The sequence below is a fragment of the Stegostoma tigrinum genome, chromosome 1 (assembly GCF_030684315.1).
Source record: "Stegostoma tigrinum isolate sSteTig4 chromosome 1, sSteTig4.hap1, whole genome shotgun sequence".
Classification (NCBI taxonomy): Eukaryota; Metazoa; Chordata; class Chondrichthyes; order Orectolobiformes; family Stegostomatidae; genus Stegostoma; species Stegostoma tigrinum.
This window is the reverse complement of record NC_081354.1, coordinates 46,735,653-46,755,644: the sequence shown is the minus strand read 5'-3', so window position 1 is coordinate 46,755,644 and position 19,992 is coordinate 46,735,653. Positions and strand designations below refer to the sequence as shown.

At 41.3% G+C, this 19,992-nt stretch overlaps 1 protein-coding gene across 4 annotated transcripts in view; it reads left to right on the top strand.

Annotated features, from left to right (window-relative positions):
* smad1 (SMAD family member 1) overlaps positions 1 to 19,992 on the top strand; it is a 101,262-nt gene that overhangs the window by 67,352 nt on the left and 13,918 nt on the right. For 2 of the 4 annotated variants that reach the window (XM_048528360.1, XM_048528342.1), the window contains 2 exons: positions 1,087 to 1,338; positions 5,385 to 5,504. In XM_048528360.1, the coding sequence (XP_048384317.1) occupies positions 1,087 to 1,338; positions 5,385 to 5,504 (372 nt within the window). Of the gene's footprint in view, positions 1 to 1,086; positions 1,339 to 5,381; positions 5,505 to 19,992 lie in introns of all 4 variants that reach the window. The other 2 variants (XM_048528351.1, XM_048528332.1) reach the window with 1 other exon arrangement.

Genomic DNA, 19,992 nt, shown 5'->3' with positions numbered 1-19,992 from the left:
AAGTACTTCATTTTCTACGCATGTATCTTGAAAAACAGATGATTGAATAAAAATTTTTTTATTAATGTTGAATTCTAGTTTTTTTAATGTTTACTAAGGATTTGGAAAAGGATGGGGAGATGAGCTTTTAGGTTACTTTCCTTTTTCCTGGTTTTTATTTTTCCAGTATGGAATGTTTATAATCAATCTACCTGCCCTGTCAGCTAATTATGCTGCATGGCAGAAAAGGATTCTATGAAAACCAGGAAATGCTGTTGATGAAATTTTCTCTATAAAAGCAAAGTTTGACTAATGTGCTCAGAGCACCATCTGCAATGTGCAGTACAAAGGTTCACTTGCTGTGTAAAATGTAATTTTCAAAATGGGGGATTTAAAAAGCTCTCCCCAAAAAATGAAATCCAAGAATTGCCATTCATGCCTTGTGTAATTTACCAACAGGTGTTCCATATTGGATTCGGGCCCAAAGGGAACAATTGCCTATTTGGATTTCCCCATGAGCCCGTCTGAGACAGGGAATAACAATCGACCACTAATTGCCCTGACCGTGCCTGTGTGATAGTTTGAAATTTGGTATTCTTGCATTCACCCTGATGACTGTAAGATGAAGTTTTGGGCAACATCTCTCTTTTCAGCAACACAATATAAATTCAGTGTGGAACAAACAGAATGCTGAAGAAACTCAGCAGATTAGGCAGCATTTGTTAAAAGAAATGAAACAGTTAATGCTTCAAGTCAGAAATGACTGGTTCTGCAGAACCAATGTCGTACTGAACTCAAAACATTAACTCTGCTTCTCTTCACAGATACTGCCAGACCAGCTGAGTTTCCCCAGGATTCTGTTTGTTTCAGATTTCCCACAGTACTTTTTTTATGATTTTGACTGTTGTTTGTGTCATTTAAAAACAATAAATATCCACCAGTTATGGAGTAGTGGAAAAGGAGATCACAGTAGATTTTAAAATAAATACACATACCAGGAGAGATACAGTTTCTTTATCCTCTGCACTTTATTTGCAAACCAACTGCAGTTTGGAAAGTCTTTTTGTAGAATATTTTATAATTTTTTAACCTTCTCTTTTGTTCCAGTTCTTCCTCCAGTGCTGGTTCCAAGACACAGTGAATTTAACCCACAACATAGTCTACTTGCACAGTTTCGTAATTTGGGCCATAATGATCCTCCTATGCCACAAAACGCTGCCTTCCCAGTTTCCTTTCAACAGCCAAACACCCACCCATTCCCCAGCTCTCCCAACAGAAGTTATCCCAGCTCCCCAGGAAGTAGTACGTATCCTCATTCTCCAGCCAGCTCTGGACCAAGCAGTCCATTTCAGATGCCAGGTAGGAGTCATATTGTGTTTTATGATAATATTCCTTAGCCGCCTTTGTTATTGCCTTCATTCTTGTATTAATTACCTAAACTAGGTCCAAACGCAGTGGTTTAATTTTACATGCAATTCTTGCCATCATATTTGAACAGAATTGGTGCCTTTGACATTGCCATTGTGTGCCCACAGCGCAATGGAATTGGACCCTTTGTTATTGTCTATATCTTTGCTCGCCATGCCTTGCCCACTCTTGCTGCTGGTTGCCTCATCACCTGCTGAGAGTGGAGCAACAAGTGAGCGTGTGCATGAGATACTAACGACTCTTCTTAAGTAGTTTTCTAATTTTATTTTAGGGACACCAGGCTTCTGCACGAAATAAACTTGAAATATGAAAAGATTGTAAAAGCCAACTGTTAGTAATGTTGAAGGGGCTACAACTGCAACTGGCTGTGAGGGCACACTCAGCAGTTGTAGTGACAACAAAAATAGCTTAAATTTATTGCAGAAATGCTCACTGGAAATTAGTTCTTACCTTCTTTCTAGGCTAAAGCAGTCTGTCTTTGGGGATGACAAATAACAAGGTGTAGAGCTGGATGAATACAGCAGCCCAAGCAGCACCAGAGGAAGGTAGGTCTAGACACGAAACGTCAGCTTGCCTGCTCCTCTGGTGCTGCTTGACCTGCTGTGTTCATCCAGCTTTGCACCTTGTTATCTCTTTCTTTAGGGATTTTTAGTTTTCAGCTCAACATCTGTGAAGAAGTATGAAAGGAATTGGGGTAGTGGGAAGTATGGAAAATAATCTGTTTGACTCCTGTGGACATCAAAATGAGTTATGACTGTCTCTTTAGAACAGTCAATGGATGCTTGAAATTCACTGCCATGGACAGATCTATAGTAGTATAATCACATTCTAAGATAAGCCTGTCTGTTCTAATAAATGAAACATAGCATCTGATTGTTACCCTAAGCTTGTCAGGTACAATTGATGGGATGCTTCCTCTTGTGAAAAGAAAACAGACTGATTTGATCAAGACTGCAGTCATAATGGTTTTCTCCACTGAAATTGATTCTTGGAGGGAAGGCCTGTTGTTTATAACTCAAGAGTAAGATAAAGGCAGTGGTTATTCAGGTGAACGATTACTGTTGATTGTTTAATTTTGAAACAAATAATTGCAGAAAATTTTAGATTAACTTGTTTAAATTTTCAATAATTAATATATTTTTGGCACCATGAGTCTGGAGCTCTAAACTCAATTGCTGAAAGTTGCCATCCTAACTTCACTGAAGAAACTAATACTTGACTGACTAATCGTGAACTATTAAAAGAATAGAAAAGCTAGGAGTCACTCTGAAATGAATTTTGATGGGCAGCCTTCTAGTAAACTGTATGTTAACGTGAAAACTGCTAGTTTAAAATCTGATACAGAGATAGTAGGAACTGCCAATGCTGCAGAATCCTAGATAACATGGTGTGAAACTGGATGAACACAGCAAGCCAAGCAGCATCAGAGGAGCAGGAAAGTTGACATTTCGGGTCGCGACCCTTCAGAAATGGGGGCGGGGAAGGGGATTCTGAAATAAATAGGGAGAAAGGGGGAGGTGGATAGAAGATGGATAAAGGAGAAGATAGAGTGAGAGGAGACAGACAGGTTAAAGAGGCAGAGTTAGAGCTACTGAAGGTGAATGTAGGTGGGGAGTTAGGCGATAGGTCAGTCCAGGGAGGACGGACAGGTCAAGGACGCGGGATGAGGTTAGTGGGTCGGAGATGGGGGTGGGAGGCATGGTCAGGGAAGTGGGCACTAGCTGATCTGGTTTTGGGATGCAGTCGGGGGAGGGGAGATTTTGAAGCTGGTGAAGTCCGCATTGATACCCTTGGGCTGCAGGGTTCCCAAGCGAAATATGAGATGCTGTTCCTGCATCTTTTGGGTGGCGTCATTGTGGCAATGCAGGAGGCCCAGGATGTTCATGTTGTTCAAGGAGTTGGTTGGGGGTGGGTGTAGTTAGAGTTAGGGAGTGAAAATTAGATGTTGGGGCCAGGAGAATTGTAAGTTCTGGAGGAGGTGGAGAGCATGGGTGGTGTCACGGGCGTAGCTAGGGAGTTACTGGACTAAGGAGTTCAGGTAGGTGGAGATAAGTTCGATAGGGCAGTAGCAGGCAGAGACAATGGGTCGACCAAGGCAGTCATGTTTGTGGATTTTGGGAAGGTGATAGAAGTGGGCAGTGCGTGGTTGGGGAATGATGAGGTTAGAGGTTATGGGCAGGAGATCACCTGAGATGATGTTTTGGTGCTTGGGGGTGGGGGCCATGATCAAGGGGGCAATAGGAGCCGGGATCAGAGAGCTGGCATCTGGCCTCAGCGATGTAGAGGTCAGTGCGCCATACTACTACTGTGCCTCTATTGTCTGCGGGTTTTATGGTGAGGTCGAGATTGGGGCGGAGGGCTGCACATTTCTGTGGGGGAGGTTGGAGTGGGTGAGAGGGGTGGAGTGTTTGCGGCGATCGATGTCTCGACGACAATTCGAGATGAGGTCAAGGGAGGGTAGAAGGCCTTGGGGTGGTGTCTAGGAGGAGGGGGTGTGATGGAGGAGGGAGAAGGGGTCAGAAGAGGGAAGATTAGACTCACGGTTAAAGAAATCTGCATTGGGAAGTTGTATTTAAATTTTGGGTTTTTTTAATATTCCTTTTTCACTGAGTTAAATTGTTTATCTCTAGTTAATAGGATAGATGCATACAAGCACTTTTGACCTTTTTTAGTTTGTCTGCTCATAAAAATACCAAACTTCTGTCCAGCTTCCAGTTATCAGATAATTCTCTTGTTTTTCTCACTATTTAACGAGTAAGTTCAGTTCACATGTGAAGAACAATTTTCTATTAGTCCCCAGTTTCCTTTGCATTTGATCTCTTCCTTGTCTTGATCTACTGTTGTGAATTAAATTAGTGCTGAATTTGCTTATCCCAAGTCTCCTATCTGTTGGCCCTGTTTGAGACTGAACAGTCATACATTTCCACTCATTTCTCAAAACGTGACACTTTATCACCAGAGATTAGCTTTCACATAAGTCACTTGGACTAGTTAGTCTGTTTCTGCACTCTGGGTTGAATATCATTGTTTATATAATTGCATTGCCTCCAATTTTACAATGATTTGATTTCCACCGTGCTTCATATCCCGCTACTTGCATCTCCCTAATGTCCACCTGCATCCTATAATGTTGGTGCCGTCTGTTGCAATGTTTCCATGTGGCAGTGTGTTCTGCATTTTTGCTGTTCTCTATGCACAGATTCTCCTGAATTTTTTGATGTGTTAGTCTTTTTCTTTACATATATGCTGACGAGTGCAGAACATTCTTTTAATTCTCACTATCAAACTTGCTCATTTTAAAGACTTCCATCAGGTTCCGATCTCGTGTTCCTGAGAAAAGAGCCTCCACTTTCTCCATTTTTCCTGATAGTTACAGTCTTGATTCTGACTTGTATGGCTTAACATTCTGTTTATTTTGTTCGCTGCATTTCACCTGTTAAGCCCCAAGTCTAATAATGAATAGAAAATTTTCAATTCCAAATGTGCCAGTTTCATTCATATTTGTCATATGTGACAACTCTCCCCCATTTATACTTTAGTATATAATTTGAAAGGACATTGTTGCAGTCATTTATGTCCCATGTTTTATTTGATTCCTGGCTACTTCAGAATCAATTACTCCACTACCCAAATATTCTCTCATTTTGTCTACTAAAGTTCTGAATACAAATTGTAGTATATTAGACCTACTGCTAGACTTGAGTCCACACACTCCATTCAATAGTGTTTCCTTGTCCTGTCCACACAACCTCACTCTTCCCATGTATTCAGTGCTGTTTAACCTTTAACCAATTTACCTTTCTTCAGCTTTATCTAGAACTTTCACTACCTTGAGTTTAGCTTTCAGGTTTTAAAGTTGATATTTCCTGAGTTAAGTCCTTAAATTCTTGCATTTTTGTAGTGACATACTTGCATTGATTTGGAGCCACTTAGGATTCACTGTACCTAGTTGTAATTTTGTTATCTATCTACAGCAGATACACCCCCTCCTGCCTATATGCCTCCAGATGATCAAATGACGCAAGATAGTTCGCAGCCCATGGATACGTCAAATGTTCTTGTACCTACAATACCACCACATCTGACCAACAGAGCAGGTGAAGAATGGAAATTGGAAACAAAACATGAAAACACAGATCTTGTAATTTTTGTTTCATCAAAATGAAGTGTTTATTGGAATATTTGAGGTGGCTATGGATACTAGTGTTTGCTGATTATTTTGGCTGTATGTATTGTGATATGATTCAGTTTGGAACTGTATTTTCTACTGAAGATCCTTCATTAACAGGTCTAAAGTAGCTGCTTCATTAATTTTATTTAGTTTTCTTTATATGCCTGTTTAATGAACATGATGTGATGTAAGAACTTTGTTTCTTCAAGAGGTACCATATCAGTGCATTTTTTCTGACGTCTGCAATTTGACTTGGACATTTTTAGTAGTTGTTAGTTGATCTGAGCTCAGGCAGGTTTTTTTGAGGTCGCTTCAGTTGATTACCATCTTCGTGACCTAGAATGAGGGAAAGAATCAAGCCGTAGGTCCACTGTTCATCCAGTGACATCCATTTGAAAATGTGCAGGAAAGAGAACAAAGCTGAGTTGATATTTCACTGTCCATCGTTGGACTGATGCTCCATCTTTAGAGTTGCACATGAAAAATGGGTATTTGGAGACTTGCCCAAGATCATATGAACATACAGGTTGGGAGCAAGAATGGACCACTTGATCTTGAGCTGTGTTGCCATTTAATAAGGTCATGCTTATCTGTTTGTGGTCTCAACCCATTTCTTGTCTATTCCATGGTAAGTCAAGAATCTTGAAAAATATTTTAATATAGTTCTATGTGTTCAATGACTACCTCAGCTGCTCCCTGGGGAAGAGAGCAACCCTTAATTGCCTCCCCTCTCTATCCCCTTATTTTAATCTGTTTACTAATTCTAGTCTGTCCTATGAAGAGGAATTCTTTCAACATCCAACCTATTGAGCTCCTTCAGGATCTGGTATGTTTTAATAAGATTATCGTTCATTCTTCTAAATTCCAACCTGTTCAATTATTCCATGTAACATACCCCTCATTCCAAGGTATGTGTTAAGGTTTACAAAATGAGCTTAGGGTTGTCTGTGTCGTGTTTGTTATTTGCTGAGCTAGAAAATTCAGTGGTCTGATTACTGCTCGTCCCCAGTTATATTTTTAAATGTTGAATATGGGTAGACCTGTAGAACTGTTGCCCTAAGATGGTGCTAGAATATCAGCTCCTTGAACTGATGTAGTCCTGTGGGGCTAATATGCCTATAGTGAAGTGTGGAATTTTGTGTTATTAAACCAGCAATGGCAAGGTGTAATATATCCAGCCCAGTATAATAAGGAGCCTGGAGTGTCTGTTTCCATGACATTGCACCTCTTTGTTCTTTTTTGCTATCAAGGACACAGGAGAGAAGCTGCTGTTGAATTAAATGTAGCTGGTTGTGCCTCATCCTATAAATAACGTATGCCACAAATAACAAAGTGTGTAGCTGGATGAACACAGCAAGCCAAGCAGCATCTCAGGGGCACAAAAGCTGACGTTTTGAGCCTAGACCCTTCTTCGGAGAGGGAACTGGAATAAATAAGGAGAGAGGGGGAGGCGGACCGAAGATGGAGAGAAAAGAAGATAGGTAGAGAGGAGGAGTATAGGTGAGGTCGTCGGGAGGGGATAGGTCAGTCCAGGGAAGACTGACAGGTCAAGGAGGCGGGATGAGGTGGTAGGTAGGAAATGGAGGTGCGGCTTGAGGTGGGAGGAAGGGATGGGTGAGAGGAATAACAGGTTAGGGAAGCGGAGACAGGCTGGGCTGGTTTTGGGATGCAGTGAGGGGGGAGGGGGTGAGATGGGCTGCTTTTGTGATGCACTGGGGGGGAGGCTGCATCACAAAACCAGCCCATCTTGTCCCCTCCCCCCTCACTGCATCCCAAAACCAGCCCAGCCTGTCTCTGCCTCCCTAACCTGTTATTCCTCTCACCCATCCCTTCCTCCCACCCCAAGCCGCACCCCCATCTACCTACTAACCTCATCCCACCTCCTTGACCTGTCCGTCTTCCCTGGACTGACCTATCCCCTCCCTACCTCCCCACCTATACTCTCTCCACCTATCTTCTTTACTCTCCATCTTCGGTCTGCCTCCCCCTTTCTCCCTATTTATTCCAGTTCCCTCTCCCCATCCCCCTCTCTGATGAAGGGTCTCGGCCCGAAACGTCAACTTTTGTGCTTCTGAGATGCTGCTTGGCTTGCTGTGTTCATCCAGCTACACACTTTGTTATCTTGGATTCTCCAGCATCTGCAGTTCCCATTATCACTATGCCACAAATAATGTGTGAATGACGCAGTGAATGGATTTTGAGCTGGTTGGTAAGAACTACAAATGTACTCAAGTCAGGAGTGAGAGAGAATACTCACCACCAACACAAATGGGTGTGGCTGTAACAACAGATGAGAGGCCATGATCCAGACTGGAGTCTTTTGAAGGTGAAAAGTTTTGATGAACTCATTATGCATTTAGAGTTCCCAGTCTCTAGTTTACTTTTGTTGCCCCAAGTTAGAATAGTTGGTCTTGTTCAGCTTCTAGCTCGCATTAACACTCAAAGATTGGAAGTTTGAAGTCACTTCAGATAAAAGTGCTGAAGAATCAGGAAATAGCTGGTCTTAACTGCAGAGATTGATGTTGGTGTTATGTCTTTTGTTATCCAAAGATAGATGTTTAGCGCACATATTTAAGGTGTATCATGCTGGATTATGAAGGAATTGTGAATAGAGCTATATACTGAAATCCTTAGTAAACAAACCTCTCTTTGTGACGACAGCTTGGTCTTTGAAAATAGTCAAACTACAGATGTTTTCCTGCAAAATATCTGTCTGTTTGTGTCGAAAGGCTACAGTGAATATCCATTGAGAAGTATGACCATGATCTTGGGTTAAATGGTTTCAGCCACTGCAGTGTTTTTCTTTGACTCCCGTTAAGATGAGTTGTTTTAGGCTGGTTGGTGTCTTTACTTAAATGTCATATATTTGGGGACGAGTACTCTTGCCTGTCCTCCTAGCTTTCACTTCTGTCCATGACAGATGCTTGGAGATGAGTGGTTCTGATAGTGTCCAGATTGATTCTTAATCAAGAATTATTTAATTGCAGTATTGACCAATTTCAGTGAAGTATTGGAAGGAGTTGATCGGTAAGCAGTTTGTAAAGCAGTAATTAGCTTCTAGATTTTAGTTGTCTCTATTAGATTTTAACTGTGGAAACAACACTACCTTCCATACGGTCAAAAAATGCCATTGGTTTAGCAATATTTTATTGAATGTGGCTAGCTTTCAAGTCCATCTGTATAGTAGTGGAAATGCGATTATGTTGAAACCTATACCTATTTTGTTCTTATACCCTCATTAACTTTGGTCACATGGAGTGAACTGAACTGGCTAGTCACAAGCATCAGAGGTAGCAAAGACCTCTGGCTGCATTGAGCCAGAAATGGTCAGGCTAGATAGAATGTATCCTGGAGAGATCAGGAATATTGGGTGAAGCTTGAGATTCTGTAAATATACTCAAGCTAATTTATTACTTGATTAGATTGTGGGACAGCTGTCCAACTTGTGCACTCTGATTCATTTTTTTAGAAATTCATTTTGGGATGTGAGCGTCACAACACTGTTGCAAACATCAAACATCTCCAGTTCAGACCTTATGATGGAGGGAAACTCATTGAAGTAACAGAATAGTTGGATCTAGGGATATTACCTTGTGAACCTGCGAAGGGCTCTTGTGGTTCAGTGGTACTGTCTCTACCCGAGTCAAGATGCCCAGGTTCAAGTCCTACCTCCTCCAGAGAAATGTGATATAATCTCTAAACAGGTTAATTATCATATCTATCTTGAAGAACTCTTGCACAGATGTCCTGTCACTGAGATGACTGACATCTGACGACCACAACCATTTTCCTTTATATCAGGCATGACTTTAACCGGCAGAGAGTTTCCCATCTAACTTCCACTCACTCCAGTTTAGCTAGGGCTACTTTATGCTCCACTTGGTCAAGTATGGCCTCTACTTTAAGGGAAGTGACTGTTGCCTTATCTCTTAAATTTCCAGCTGATTTGTTTGTGTTTGAAGTAAGGCCATAATGGGTTCAGGAGTTAAGTGTCCTGGGTGGAACCTAAACTGAGCATCAGTGAGTAGGTTATTAAGTCTGTGATGTTTGGTAGCAACAATGACAAAACCCACATCCCTTTACTGATTGAGTGTAGACTGAAGGGGTGGTTGGATTTGAACGGCTTTTCATATACTGGGCATGCCTGGACAATTTTCCACATTCAGTAGATACCTATGTTGTGGATGTCATGAATCAGCTTGATTAGGCAGCCCAGCAAGTTCTAGAGCACAATGCTGCAGTGTTATTGCTAGAATGTTGTTAAAGCCCATAGCCGGTATAGTGTTCAATGCCTCCAGCATGTGGAATAAATTGAATTTGCTGAAGAGTAGCATCTTTGATGCTAGTGACACCTGGAGGAGGTGAAGATGGATCAAACAATCGGCAGTCCTGGCTGAGGATTGTCACAAATGTTTCAACTTTATCCTTTGCACTGGAGTCCAGGTCTTCCCCCATTATTGAGGGATATGTATGGAACAACCACCTCCAGTAGTTGTTTAACTGTCCTCCACCATTGGTGGCTTAACTGCAGGGTTTAGATATGATCTGTTGGTTGGCAAATCGCTTAGCTCTGACTCTCTCACTTGCTACTTAGTCTGGCGCGAAAGTCGTGTTTTGCAGCTTTGTCGGTTTGACCCCTCAACTTTAGATATGCCTGGTGTTGTTCCTGGCATGCCACCTTCCGTGCCTCATTGAACCAGGGTTAATGATAGCGCCGGTAGGGTGAAGGAAATGTCATGCCATAAGGTAATAGATTGTGTTGGGGTACAATTCTGCTGATGGCCCCAGTGTGACAAGACGTTGGCTTTGAGGGGAGCATCTTGACTTGGATTTTTTTTGAAGAGTGGTTTTGAGCCAGAGGTGACAAGTTATCTCCTCCAAACCAGTAACGTGAACAGCTTGTGAGGCCCTGAATTTTCTTAAGTTAGAACAATGGAAGAAGCATGAATGAGTGGTGTCTGGCATAGAACCAGGGATTTAATTTAGCTTTCAGTAATTGTTGGGGTTTTGAAGTTGGCTGTGGAAGCTGTTATACATCTCTGTCAGCCACAGAAAAAAGATGGAGTTTATTCTCTCTTTACCAGAATTTTCTCTTGGCATTCGTTTCCCCTATCTAGCGGGGAGAGAGCTCAGGAATAAATAGAGAAGAGGGGTAGGGCTGGACAAGATATGTGGGATGGTGACAGATGAGTGCAGGTAGGAAATGCTGGGGATTGGTCAAAGAGGTTGGAGGAGTGGATAGTTGGGGGAGAAGATGACGGACAGCTTTGTCAGGTTGAAGAGGCGGGGATGGAGGAAGGGTTGGTCATGGGATGAGGCCAGGAGTGGGTTGATTCCGACACTGGAGGTGTCAGAGCAGGAGCAGCACCTCCAGTTGCAGGGAGAGGTACTGGGGACAGTGGAGCTAGTCGGGAGTGCAGAGTGGACGAAGGAGCCGTGGAGAGAGCGGTTCCTATGAACGGCGGATAGGGGTGGGGAGGGAAATATTTCTTTGATTGTGGGGTTGGATTGGAAGTGGCGGAGAATGATATGTTGCATGCAGAGGTTGGTAGGGTGATATGTGAGAAATAGGAGTATTCTGTCTTTGTTTTTGTTGGGGAGAGCATTTGAGGGCAGAGGTGCGGGAAAAGCGAGAGATGCGGTTGAGAGCATTTTCGACCACTGAAAGTGAGAAAGTTGCGGCTCTTGAAATAAGAGGACATCTGGGATGTTTGGGAGTGGAGTGCCCCATCTTAGGAGAAGATGCGGCAGAGGAGGAGGAATTGGGAGTAGTACTCTATCAGGATGGTGGGTGAGAAGAGGTGTGGCCTAGGTAGCAGTGGAAGTGAGTGGGCTTGAAATTGATACCGGTTTCAAGGCGGTCACCAGAGATGGAGACAGAGGGGTCCAGGAAGGAGAGGGTGGTATCGGAAATAGTCCAGCTGAACTTGAGGTTGGGATGAAAGGTGTTAGTAAAGTTGATGAACTGTTCAGGCTCCTCATGGAAGCATGAGGCAGTGCCGATACAGTCGTTGAAGTAGCGGAGGAAGAGGTTGGGGCTAGTGCCAGTGTAGCAGCAGAAGAGGGACTGTTTCCTGTATCCTTTGAAGAGGCAGGCATAGCCTGGGCCCATGCAGGTTCCCATGACCACCCCCTTAGTCTGGAGGAAGTGGGCGGAGTTAAAAGGAGAAGTTAAGGGGAAGGACGAGTTTGGTTAAGAGGATGAGGGTGTCACTGGTATTGTTTTATTGTGTAATGTATGTTTTGCTTAAAATTGAATGGTGTGACCACTTGACCTACATCTGGAACACTGCATCTTAGAATTGCCTATAAATAAGATAAAAGTTAGGGTCTCGGCTATCTCCTTCAAGTATACAAAGGCGGTTTGGTCTGGTCCCTAATATTCAGCACCCAAAAAATGCCTCAAAGTGGGAAGCAATACATGGTAATGATCAGTGAAGTTTCCTGGCCTGTGTTAGACCTGAAGCAAGACTCTTCATGGGGTCTGGAGTCTGTTTGGGACTACAAAGGCAACTGTGTAATGACTGTGCTGCAGTTTTGATGCATCTGCCCTTCACTTGAGTGGGTGGTGGTGTTGGTGGTGCAGGACCAGGTAAGGATGGCAGTTTCCTTCCCTGAAGGTAGTTATTGAAGCTGATGGATTTATATGATGACCAATAATGGTTTCATGGTCCTCGTTAGACTTTTAATTCAATACTGTTTTCATATTCTACCATCTGTTGTGATGGGATTTGAATCGAGGGTATCAGAACATTACCTGCATTTGTGGATTACTACACCAGTGACATTGCCGCTTTGTTATTTCATTCCCGTAATCTCATATTTCATTCCCGTAATCTCAAACTCTTTGTAGATCATTCAGTAATAGTAACAAGTCTGCCATATTTCTTTAATTTAACCAATAGAGAGAGAGGTATTGTGAAAGAAAACTTGCTTGAGCTAAAGTGGGTAATTAGTTAATGCAAGGTTTAAAATGTATAAATGTGTCTAACTACCCCTTGAAAACTAACACACATCTACATAACACCACCACCCTTGGAGGAAATTGAGCTTCATAGAACTGAATGCATCTATACATGGATAACAAATTCTCAAAATAAATTTCTAATATCGCTCATTACATATTGTGCAGGAAATATTTTTATTTTTACACTTGCATGTGGCATGATAGCAAACTAATGAAAGTTTAACACAAACAAAAGCAAATACAAAACAAAAAGGATTAGCAGGATATTAATGCAACATGTAGCAGCTTTATTTCTAATCCCTTCCTTTTAACTCTGCAAAGAATGTTTCACTTAAACCACCAGTCCAATTGCTCTATTTTTTGTCAGCTGCAAAGTGCTTCCATCTTTAAATTTGAACTTTAAATCTGAACTCAAAATGTGATTAGTGCTCGGTTTTAAACAGCTGAGTGAAACTGGGTTCTTTGTATGCCAACAACTAATTTATTTTCCAATCAAAGTCCCTTTTGGCTGTTTTGAGAAATATATTGAGACATTTTTTAAGTTCAAACAAAGTGCGGTATTCCTCTTGACATTGATCAGTGAGAAGTTTAGAGATATTTTCTCTGATATTTTAAATATACTTAATTCTTTGCGCGATACTGACAGTTTCCTTATTCTGGACTTTCATTTTCCATGCCAAGATTATTAGTTTCACACAGTTCTCAAATCATGTACTTCTAGCCTCGTTAGGGTATTTTAATAATCTTTGTGAACTGCTCATTTGCCTGGATTTCTGCTACTTTTATAGTCTGGATTTGTTCTTCCATACTGTGAATCTCATCTTTTGCTCTCCAAAAATAGTACAGCTGCAAAATAATCAGTGTCTTTTTGTAGCTCCAGGGCATCTCTGTGGAGATCCTCAGAGTAGTGTCCTGTGACCTTCCCTCTATTGTAAGGTCATGGGGCTGCACGATGGCTTAGTAGTTAGTACTGCTGCCTGTCAGTGCCAGGGACCCTGGTTCAATTCTATCCTTGGGTGACTGTTTATATGGAGTCTGCACGTTATCCCCATGTCTGCATGGGTTTCCTTGCACAGTCCACAAATGTGCAGGTTAGGTGGATTGGCTGTGCTAAATTTCCCGTTGTGTTCAGGGATGTGTACATTAGGTGCGTTAGGTTTTAGGTGGCGGATGGGTCTGGGTGGGCTACAGTGAGGGTCAGTGTAGACTTGTTGGATCGAAGGGCCTGTTACCACACTGTGGGGATTCTATAATTCTAATCAAATGGGGATGTACGCTGATGATTGATTGCACAGCGTTCAGCACCATTTCTAACCTCAGATACTGAAGCAGTCCATATTCAAATACGACAAGATCTGAACAATATTCACTCTTGGGCTGACGAGTGGCAAGGAACATTCGCATCATGTAAGTGCCAGGCTATGCCCATCAATAAATGTCAAGTTTGTCCAAAAGCTCTAACCAAGAGAAACCACTTTGTATTCTTGTCAGGTCAGCTGCAGTGTTAACAAAGTGGGAGGGTAATAGGAAGGAGTAGCAAGGGGTAAGAGTCGATAGTTAGGAACACAGAGGTTCTGCACGTCGCCTTTTGACATTCAATGGTGGTACCATCACTGAATCCCCCATGATCAATATCTTAGGATTTATCATTGACCAGAAACTCAACTGGACTCAACACATAAACCCTGGCTCTAAGAGCAGGTCAGAGGCTAGGAATACTGCTGCAAATAATGCACGACCTATCTCCCCAAAGCCTGTACACCATCTGCAAAGTGCAAGTCAGGAGTGTGATGGAGTACTCTCCACTTGCCTGGATGAGAGCTTCCCCAAGTTCATTCAAGACAACTTCATACACCATCCAAGACACAGCACTCTGCTCAATTGGCGTTGTATCCACAAGCTGTCTACTACTGTCGCTCAGTAGCATAGTGTGTACTACCTACAAGATGCTCTGCAGAAATTCACCAAAGATCCTCAGGAAGCACCTCACAAACCTACAATCACTTTCATCTGGAAAGATTAGGGCAGCAGATATATGGGAACACCACTAATTTCAAGATCCACTGCAGGCCACTCACCACCCTGACCTGGAAATACATCATTGCCCTTTAGTGTCATTGGGTCAAAATCCTGGAACTCACTCCTTGCCCGGGTCTACCTATCGCACATGGACTGTAATGGTTCAAAAAGGCAGCTCACCATCGTCTTCTCAAGGGCAACTAGGGACAGACAATAAATGTTGGCCAAAGAGTGATGCCCACATCCCACAAATGGATAAATGTAAAAAGGGAAGTTCTAACGATTCAAAAGCTGTCGTTTCCTCTTCTGTTTAAAGTGTTTTTCCTACTTCCTGTTGGCTGATACTTTTAAGTTCTCCAAGTTGTAATTGAAGATCTGTCTTACTGAATTTGCTTCTACAAATTTATCATTTAGCTGTTGCCAGTGCTTCTTCAATTATCTTAATTTATTGACAGATGTTCAAGTATTCACAACCATTTGTGATTTTCGTTTTTCACTACCTTTCTGCCTTTTTCACTTAAATATTTTCTTTCTTTGTTCATTATTGGTAGTAAGCTTCTTGCGTTTAGACACAGTCATTTTAGGGAGTTTGTCAAGAGCAACATCACAAAGCAACAACTGCAACATGGTAGTCAGCATGGTGCCATCTACACCAGCCAAATCATTATCTGTTATAAAATTTACCATTTCAGTAAAGTCCGAATAATTCCCATGGACTTAATGCCACTTACTAGACAACTTTGTAACAACATTTTGTATAAGGAAACAGTTTCATCAATTCTACGAATATCCACTTTTTTTCCATCAAACTACCTAGAACGCAAATCATTATCAGCTACTATCAATGACTGAACTGCCCCAATATGTCTTTAAACATTAAATTGTTCTGTTGGAGGAACATATCTCACATTCTCTATTTAAGTAGGTTCTGAGGGAATACGTTTACCAATGCCACTGCTATAACACCCGTTTCTTTCTGTGGTGCAGCCTTTCCTGTAGCGACTTTAAAGATCTTTATTATTAGCATCAGCCTACAGTTTGGTTTAAAGCATTCAGTTCAAGAATGTTCTGTCTTCTGGCAATGGAAGCACATTGCTGAGAGTAGGAGTGATGCCCAAAAGCCATTTTGGCTTGGGGTGGATCCCTTCTGTTCCCAGCTATCAGCTCTTGCCTCTCACTACTCCTTCCTGTTACCCTCCCACTTTGTTAACACTGCAGCAGACCTGACAAGAATACAAGGTGGTTTGGTGTTTGAGCTTATGGACAAACTTGTAATCATCAGCCATTTGCGCTGCTTTTCAAGGTTTTGAAGCCTTTAGGTTCTTTATGTATGTACTTGCAGAGGTTGAGAATTTTTAAATTCTTCAAGAAATACTATTCTTTTGAGGCTTTCATCGGCGAGCTTTAAGTGCCTCAGCGCAGTAGTTGAAAGCAAGTTGCTTGACCCTCTGAAACTCGGCAAATCTGCTGAGGCTATTAATGGAGGTTTTGAAATTTCTGCCTGTAAATTTTTAGCACTAACTTGACCACTGAGAATAGGCATTTTGGCCATCTCATGATTGATGAAATCTCCTCAAAGTCTGACAAACCTTCATGGGCTTTGCTTGTTAACCTGTTGTACTAAAAATTCCATCCACTGACACTGTCAGACTTTCATCATACAGATCCCTTTGTCAACTGTTAAGTTTCTGTATCCACACTGATTGCAGACCATGGGTCCGGTAGCAGAGGGAGATTAAATATGCAGTGGCAGAGAGAAGATTGTGGCACTTAAACTTGACTAGGTGCAGTCCTTAAAGCTCAAGCATTCCTAGTTCTTAGTCAGGAGCTTAATTTATGAAACTTAATCTTATTTGTGGCATCCACCTAGAAGTATTGAATTATATTATATATTTATATGTTAATTTTGCTACCAATGGCTAGTATTGCTTTGAAGACAACTCATTTTGATTGTGAATGTTGTTACAATCCAGACCCATGAGCAGGTTCTGAATTCATTCTAGTTGCAGATTGGATATTGAAACTGCAAGTTTCCTAGCTGAAGAGGGACAATGTAGCTCCCCTTTAGGCACCCACACCCTTTGTCGTCGTAGCAAGGTTAATTTTAAAAAATGGATTGTTTATTTTGAGGGACATCTTTCTCTCCAATCCAAATTAACTTGAGTTTTAAAAGGAACCAATTTATCCAAACTTGCTTGAATTAACAAAAAGGCAGTTTATTATTACTAAATGCAAGAAGAATTAGCAACGCAGCAATTACAAAGGGTAACAAAGTGTGTAGCTGGATGAACACAGCAGACCAAGCAGCATCTCAGGAGCACAAAAGGTGACATTTCGGGCCTAGACCATTCATCAGATGAATGGTCTCATCAGCTCTCTGATGAAGGGTCTGGGCCCGAAACGTCAGCTTTTGTGCTCCTGAGATGCTGCTTGGCCGGCTGTATTCATCCAGCTCCACACTTTGTTATCTTGGATTCTCTATCATCTGCAGTTCCCATTATCTCTGATCACAATGACAAAGGGTCGATGTGGGAAGTGAATTGAAAAGATAAAAGTTTAAAAAGAGAGATACAGAGATAATGGGAATGAACTGCAGATGCTGGAGAATCCAAGATAACAAAGTCTGAAGCTGGATGAACACAGCAGGCCAAGCAGCATCTCAGGAGCACAAAGGCTGACATGTTGGGCCTAGACCCTTCATCAGAGAGTTAAGAGAGATACAGATCAGTTTCTGAATAATTTGTGAGGAGCTGATGACTGAGTTTCGTGGCCTTTACTGGTGACATCGTGTTCCTACCTGATCTGTCGAATTCATGATTCTTGATTTTGTAGGCTGATTGAAAGTCCTGTGTCCTGAGTTGCTTTCTTCAATGGTTTGCAGTAGTTAGAGTGAGAGAGTTCTTCCTTTTTGCTATCTAGCTTTCTTGCTTGCTGACTTTTCTAGCACTTGGGGAGAGAGAATCTCATCTGCAGCACAAGGTTGACTGGGGGTAGTTCTTAAACTGTGACCTTCACAGTATGTTACAGCTTGCAAGTTCAGTTCTATAGCATTCTGCAGTAAAGTCAAAGATAACTAGGCTCAAAACGTCAGCTTTTGTGCTCCTAAGATGCTGCTTGGCCTGCTGTGTTCATCCAGCTCCACACTTTGTTATCTTGGATTCTTCAGCATCTGCAGTTCCCATTATCTCTGCAGTAAAGTTGAAATTGCCTTTTTAAATCCTATCATTGTGACTTTCCCCTTGAATAATGTATAATGTATCTGCAGTTTGGGACATAATTCACAGGGGACCGGCTTGCTGTTGAGCAGGGCATCATTAGCACCTCATTGTCTTTGTAGTGACAAAAGGTCACTGTGCGGTCTGTTTGAAATTTATACAATGATAGAATCATGCAATTTGGCAGTACAGAAGGAGGCCATTCGACATTCTTTTTGTATCAGCTCCCGAAACAGCAACCCAGCTAGTTCCATTCTCTAGCTCAATCTTCATAGTCCAGTAAATTTTCTTTGGCGTTTTCCATCAGTCTTCCTCTCTAGACATCTGTATGGTTTAAATCATGAGCTGATTTTGGCTGTGTCAGCTAACTTTTTTATAAGAAAAGAAATGTTTTGAAATTGCAATTTTGAAAATGTCCATAGTAGCTTGGGGTGCTGATCTGTCATTGAAACAATATTGAGAATTAAAAGTTTTGTGCTGGATATTTTCTTGATAGTATTGGTTTTGTGAACTGCATCTGTCCCCCTGCTGCTGCAAACGTCTGACCTAAAAGCCTAAGACACTGTGTACAAGTACAAAATTTTGAGCATTTAATTGCATCAGACAGAATATAGCGTTTGCATATTGGAATTAGTCTTGCAGTATGCACTTTTATGGACAATGCCCCCAATGTATTTTGCTGCATTGTCAAATGTGTCCTATCTCTCAAAAGTGGATGATTCTTTCATTTTGGTCACGGTACTGGTTTCAGTTTTGTTCCATATGCAGTTGTACATGCAGAAATTTCAGAATTGTCATGTAGTATTTGACTTAGGTGATGTTCATTCATTGATTTTAAAATAACTTAAGGACATTGAAGACCTGACCTTACATAGTTGTCCTGAAAGAGTGCTGATGTCTTGTGTGCTTGTTAAGGCCAAAGTTGTCATTATATTGTGTGTATACTATATAGTTTAAATGGTTTGTTTTTTTTGAAATGGATATCAGTTTCTTCATGGTAGAAAGTACCAGTTTGAAGTGATTAGAAATACTGTTATTCTTGGGACTGTAGTTCAGTCACGAAAAACTCATTTAACAAGCTGTAATCTGTCGTGTTGCCAAGCATTTACAGCATTAGCATGATTTGGAAACTACAAGACAAAACATCTTTCCTTCATGATTTTGGGACAAATGTAAGGAAGTCGTCTTAGGGATGTGAAGGAAATCCTATTGTTTTTCAGCAAAACCGACTGTTGGAGTGCTTTGGTAATCTCTATCCAAGTTTGGTTCCTTATTCTTAACAATGAAGCAAGTTTCATGTATTTGAACTCCTTTTGAAATTTTATTTGTTTTCCAAGAAGTAGTATATCTGTGGTTGACCTTCTATGAAAATTGGAAAAGTTCCATGCTGCTTTTCACAATGACACTTAATAAATTATTTTAATCATCCCTATCACATATGTAAACATTTAGTAATTGGTCGGGCTTTAAAATAAAGGAAATGTTAATCCTTGTGTGTTAAACTAGTTTTTGCATCATAAATTATTATTGGTAAATTATACGATGCTGCTATTCCTGTACTGATGCAGTGAAGTTTGGACTTGGCTATTCCTCTAGAGTGTCGATGTAAGCAAAGTGGTTCTTTCTTTCTGTAAGATTGATTACCATTCTAACTCCATTATAGCTACTAGTGGCTGACTAATGACCACTAGCAGTGAAACAAGTTCTCTACCTGCCTGCTCTTGATTTTGTAGACTGTCAAAAATATGCAGTAAGACCTTCTTTTGGCACAGTGGCGGTGTCTTTGCCCCTGAACCAGGAGGCCCAAGTTCAAGTCCCGCATCCTCCAGAGCATTGATAAAAATAGATTTAAAAACATTAAATTGTCTTAACCTATTAAAGAACCACCTAAAGTTGTCTGGTTAAGTAATCACGAGCTAAATATACAGACTGCTTTTGATCACAAGTCTTTGTTAGAAAGCTATAATGACCTTAATACTCCTGGATTAAGGAGGGCAAAATTGGTAAATGTTATTGTGTGTAATTCCTAACTAGTGATCCTGCTTCAGGTAGAATTCAGATCTATCCCACTGCCATGCCCCATTCTGTAGGACATAAGATCAAAGTTCTGGCTTAGATTAAATGGCCAGTGAGGTGTCATTGTATCCTTGTTATCTACAAAATTGTACCCCAATTAATATTTAATTTATTCCATGGCATTGTTGAACATAAAA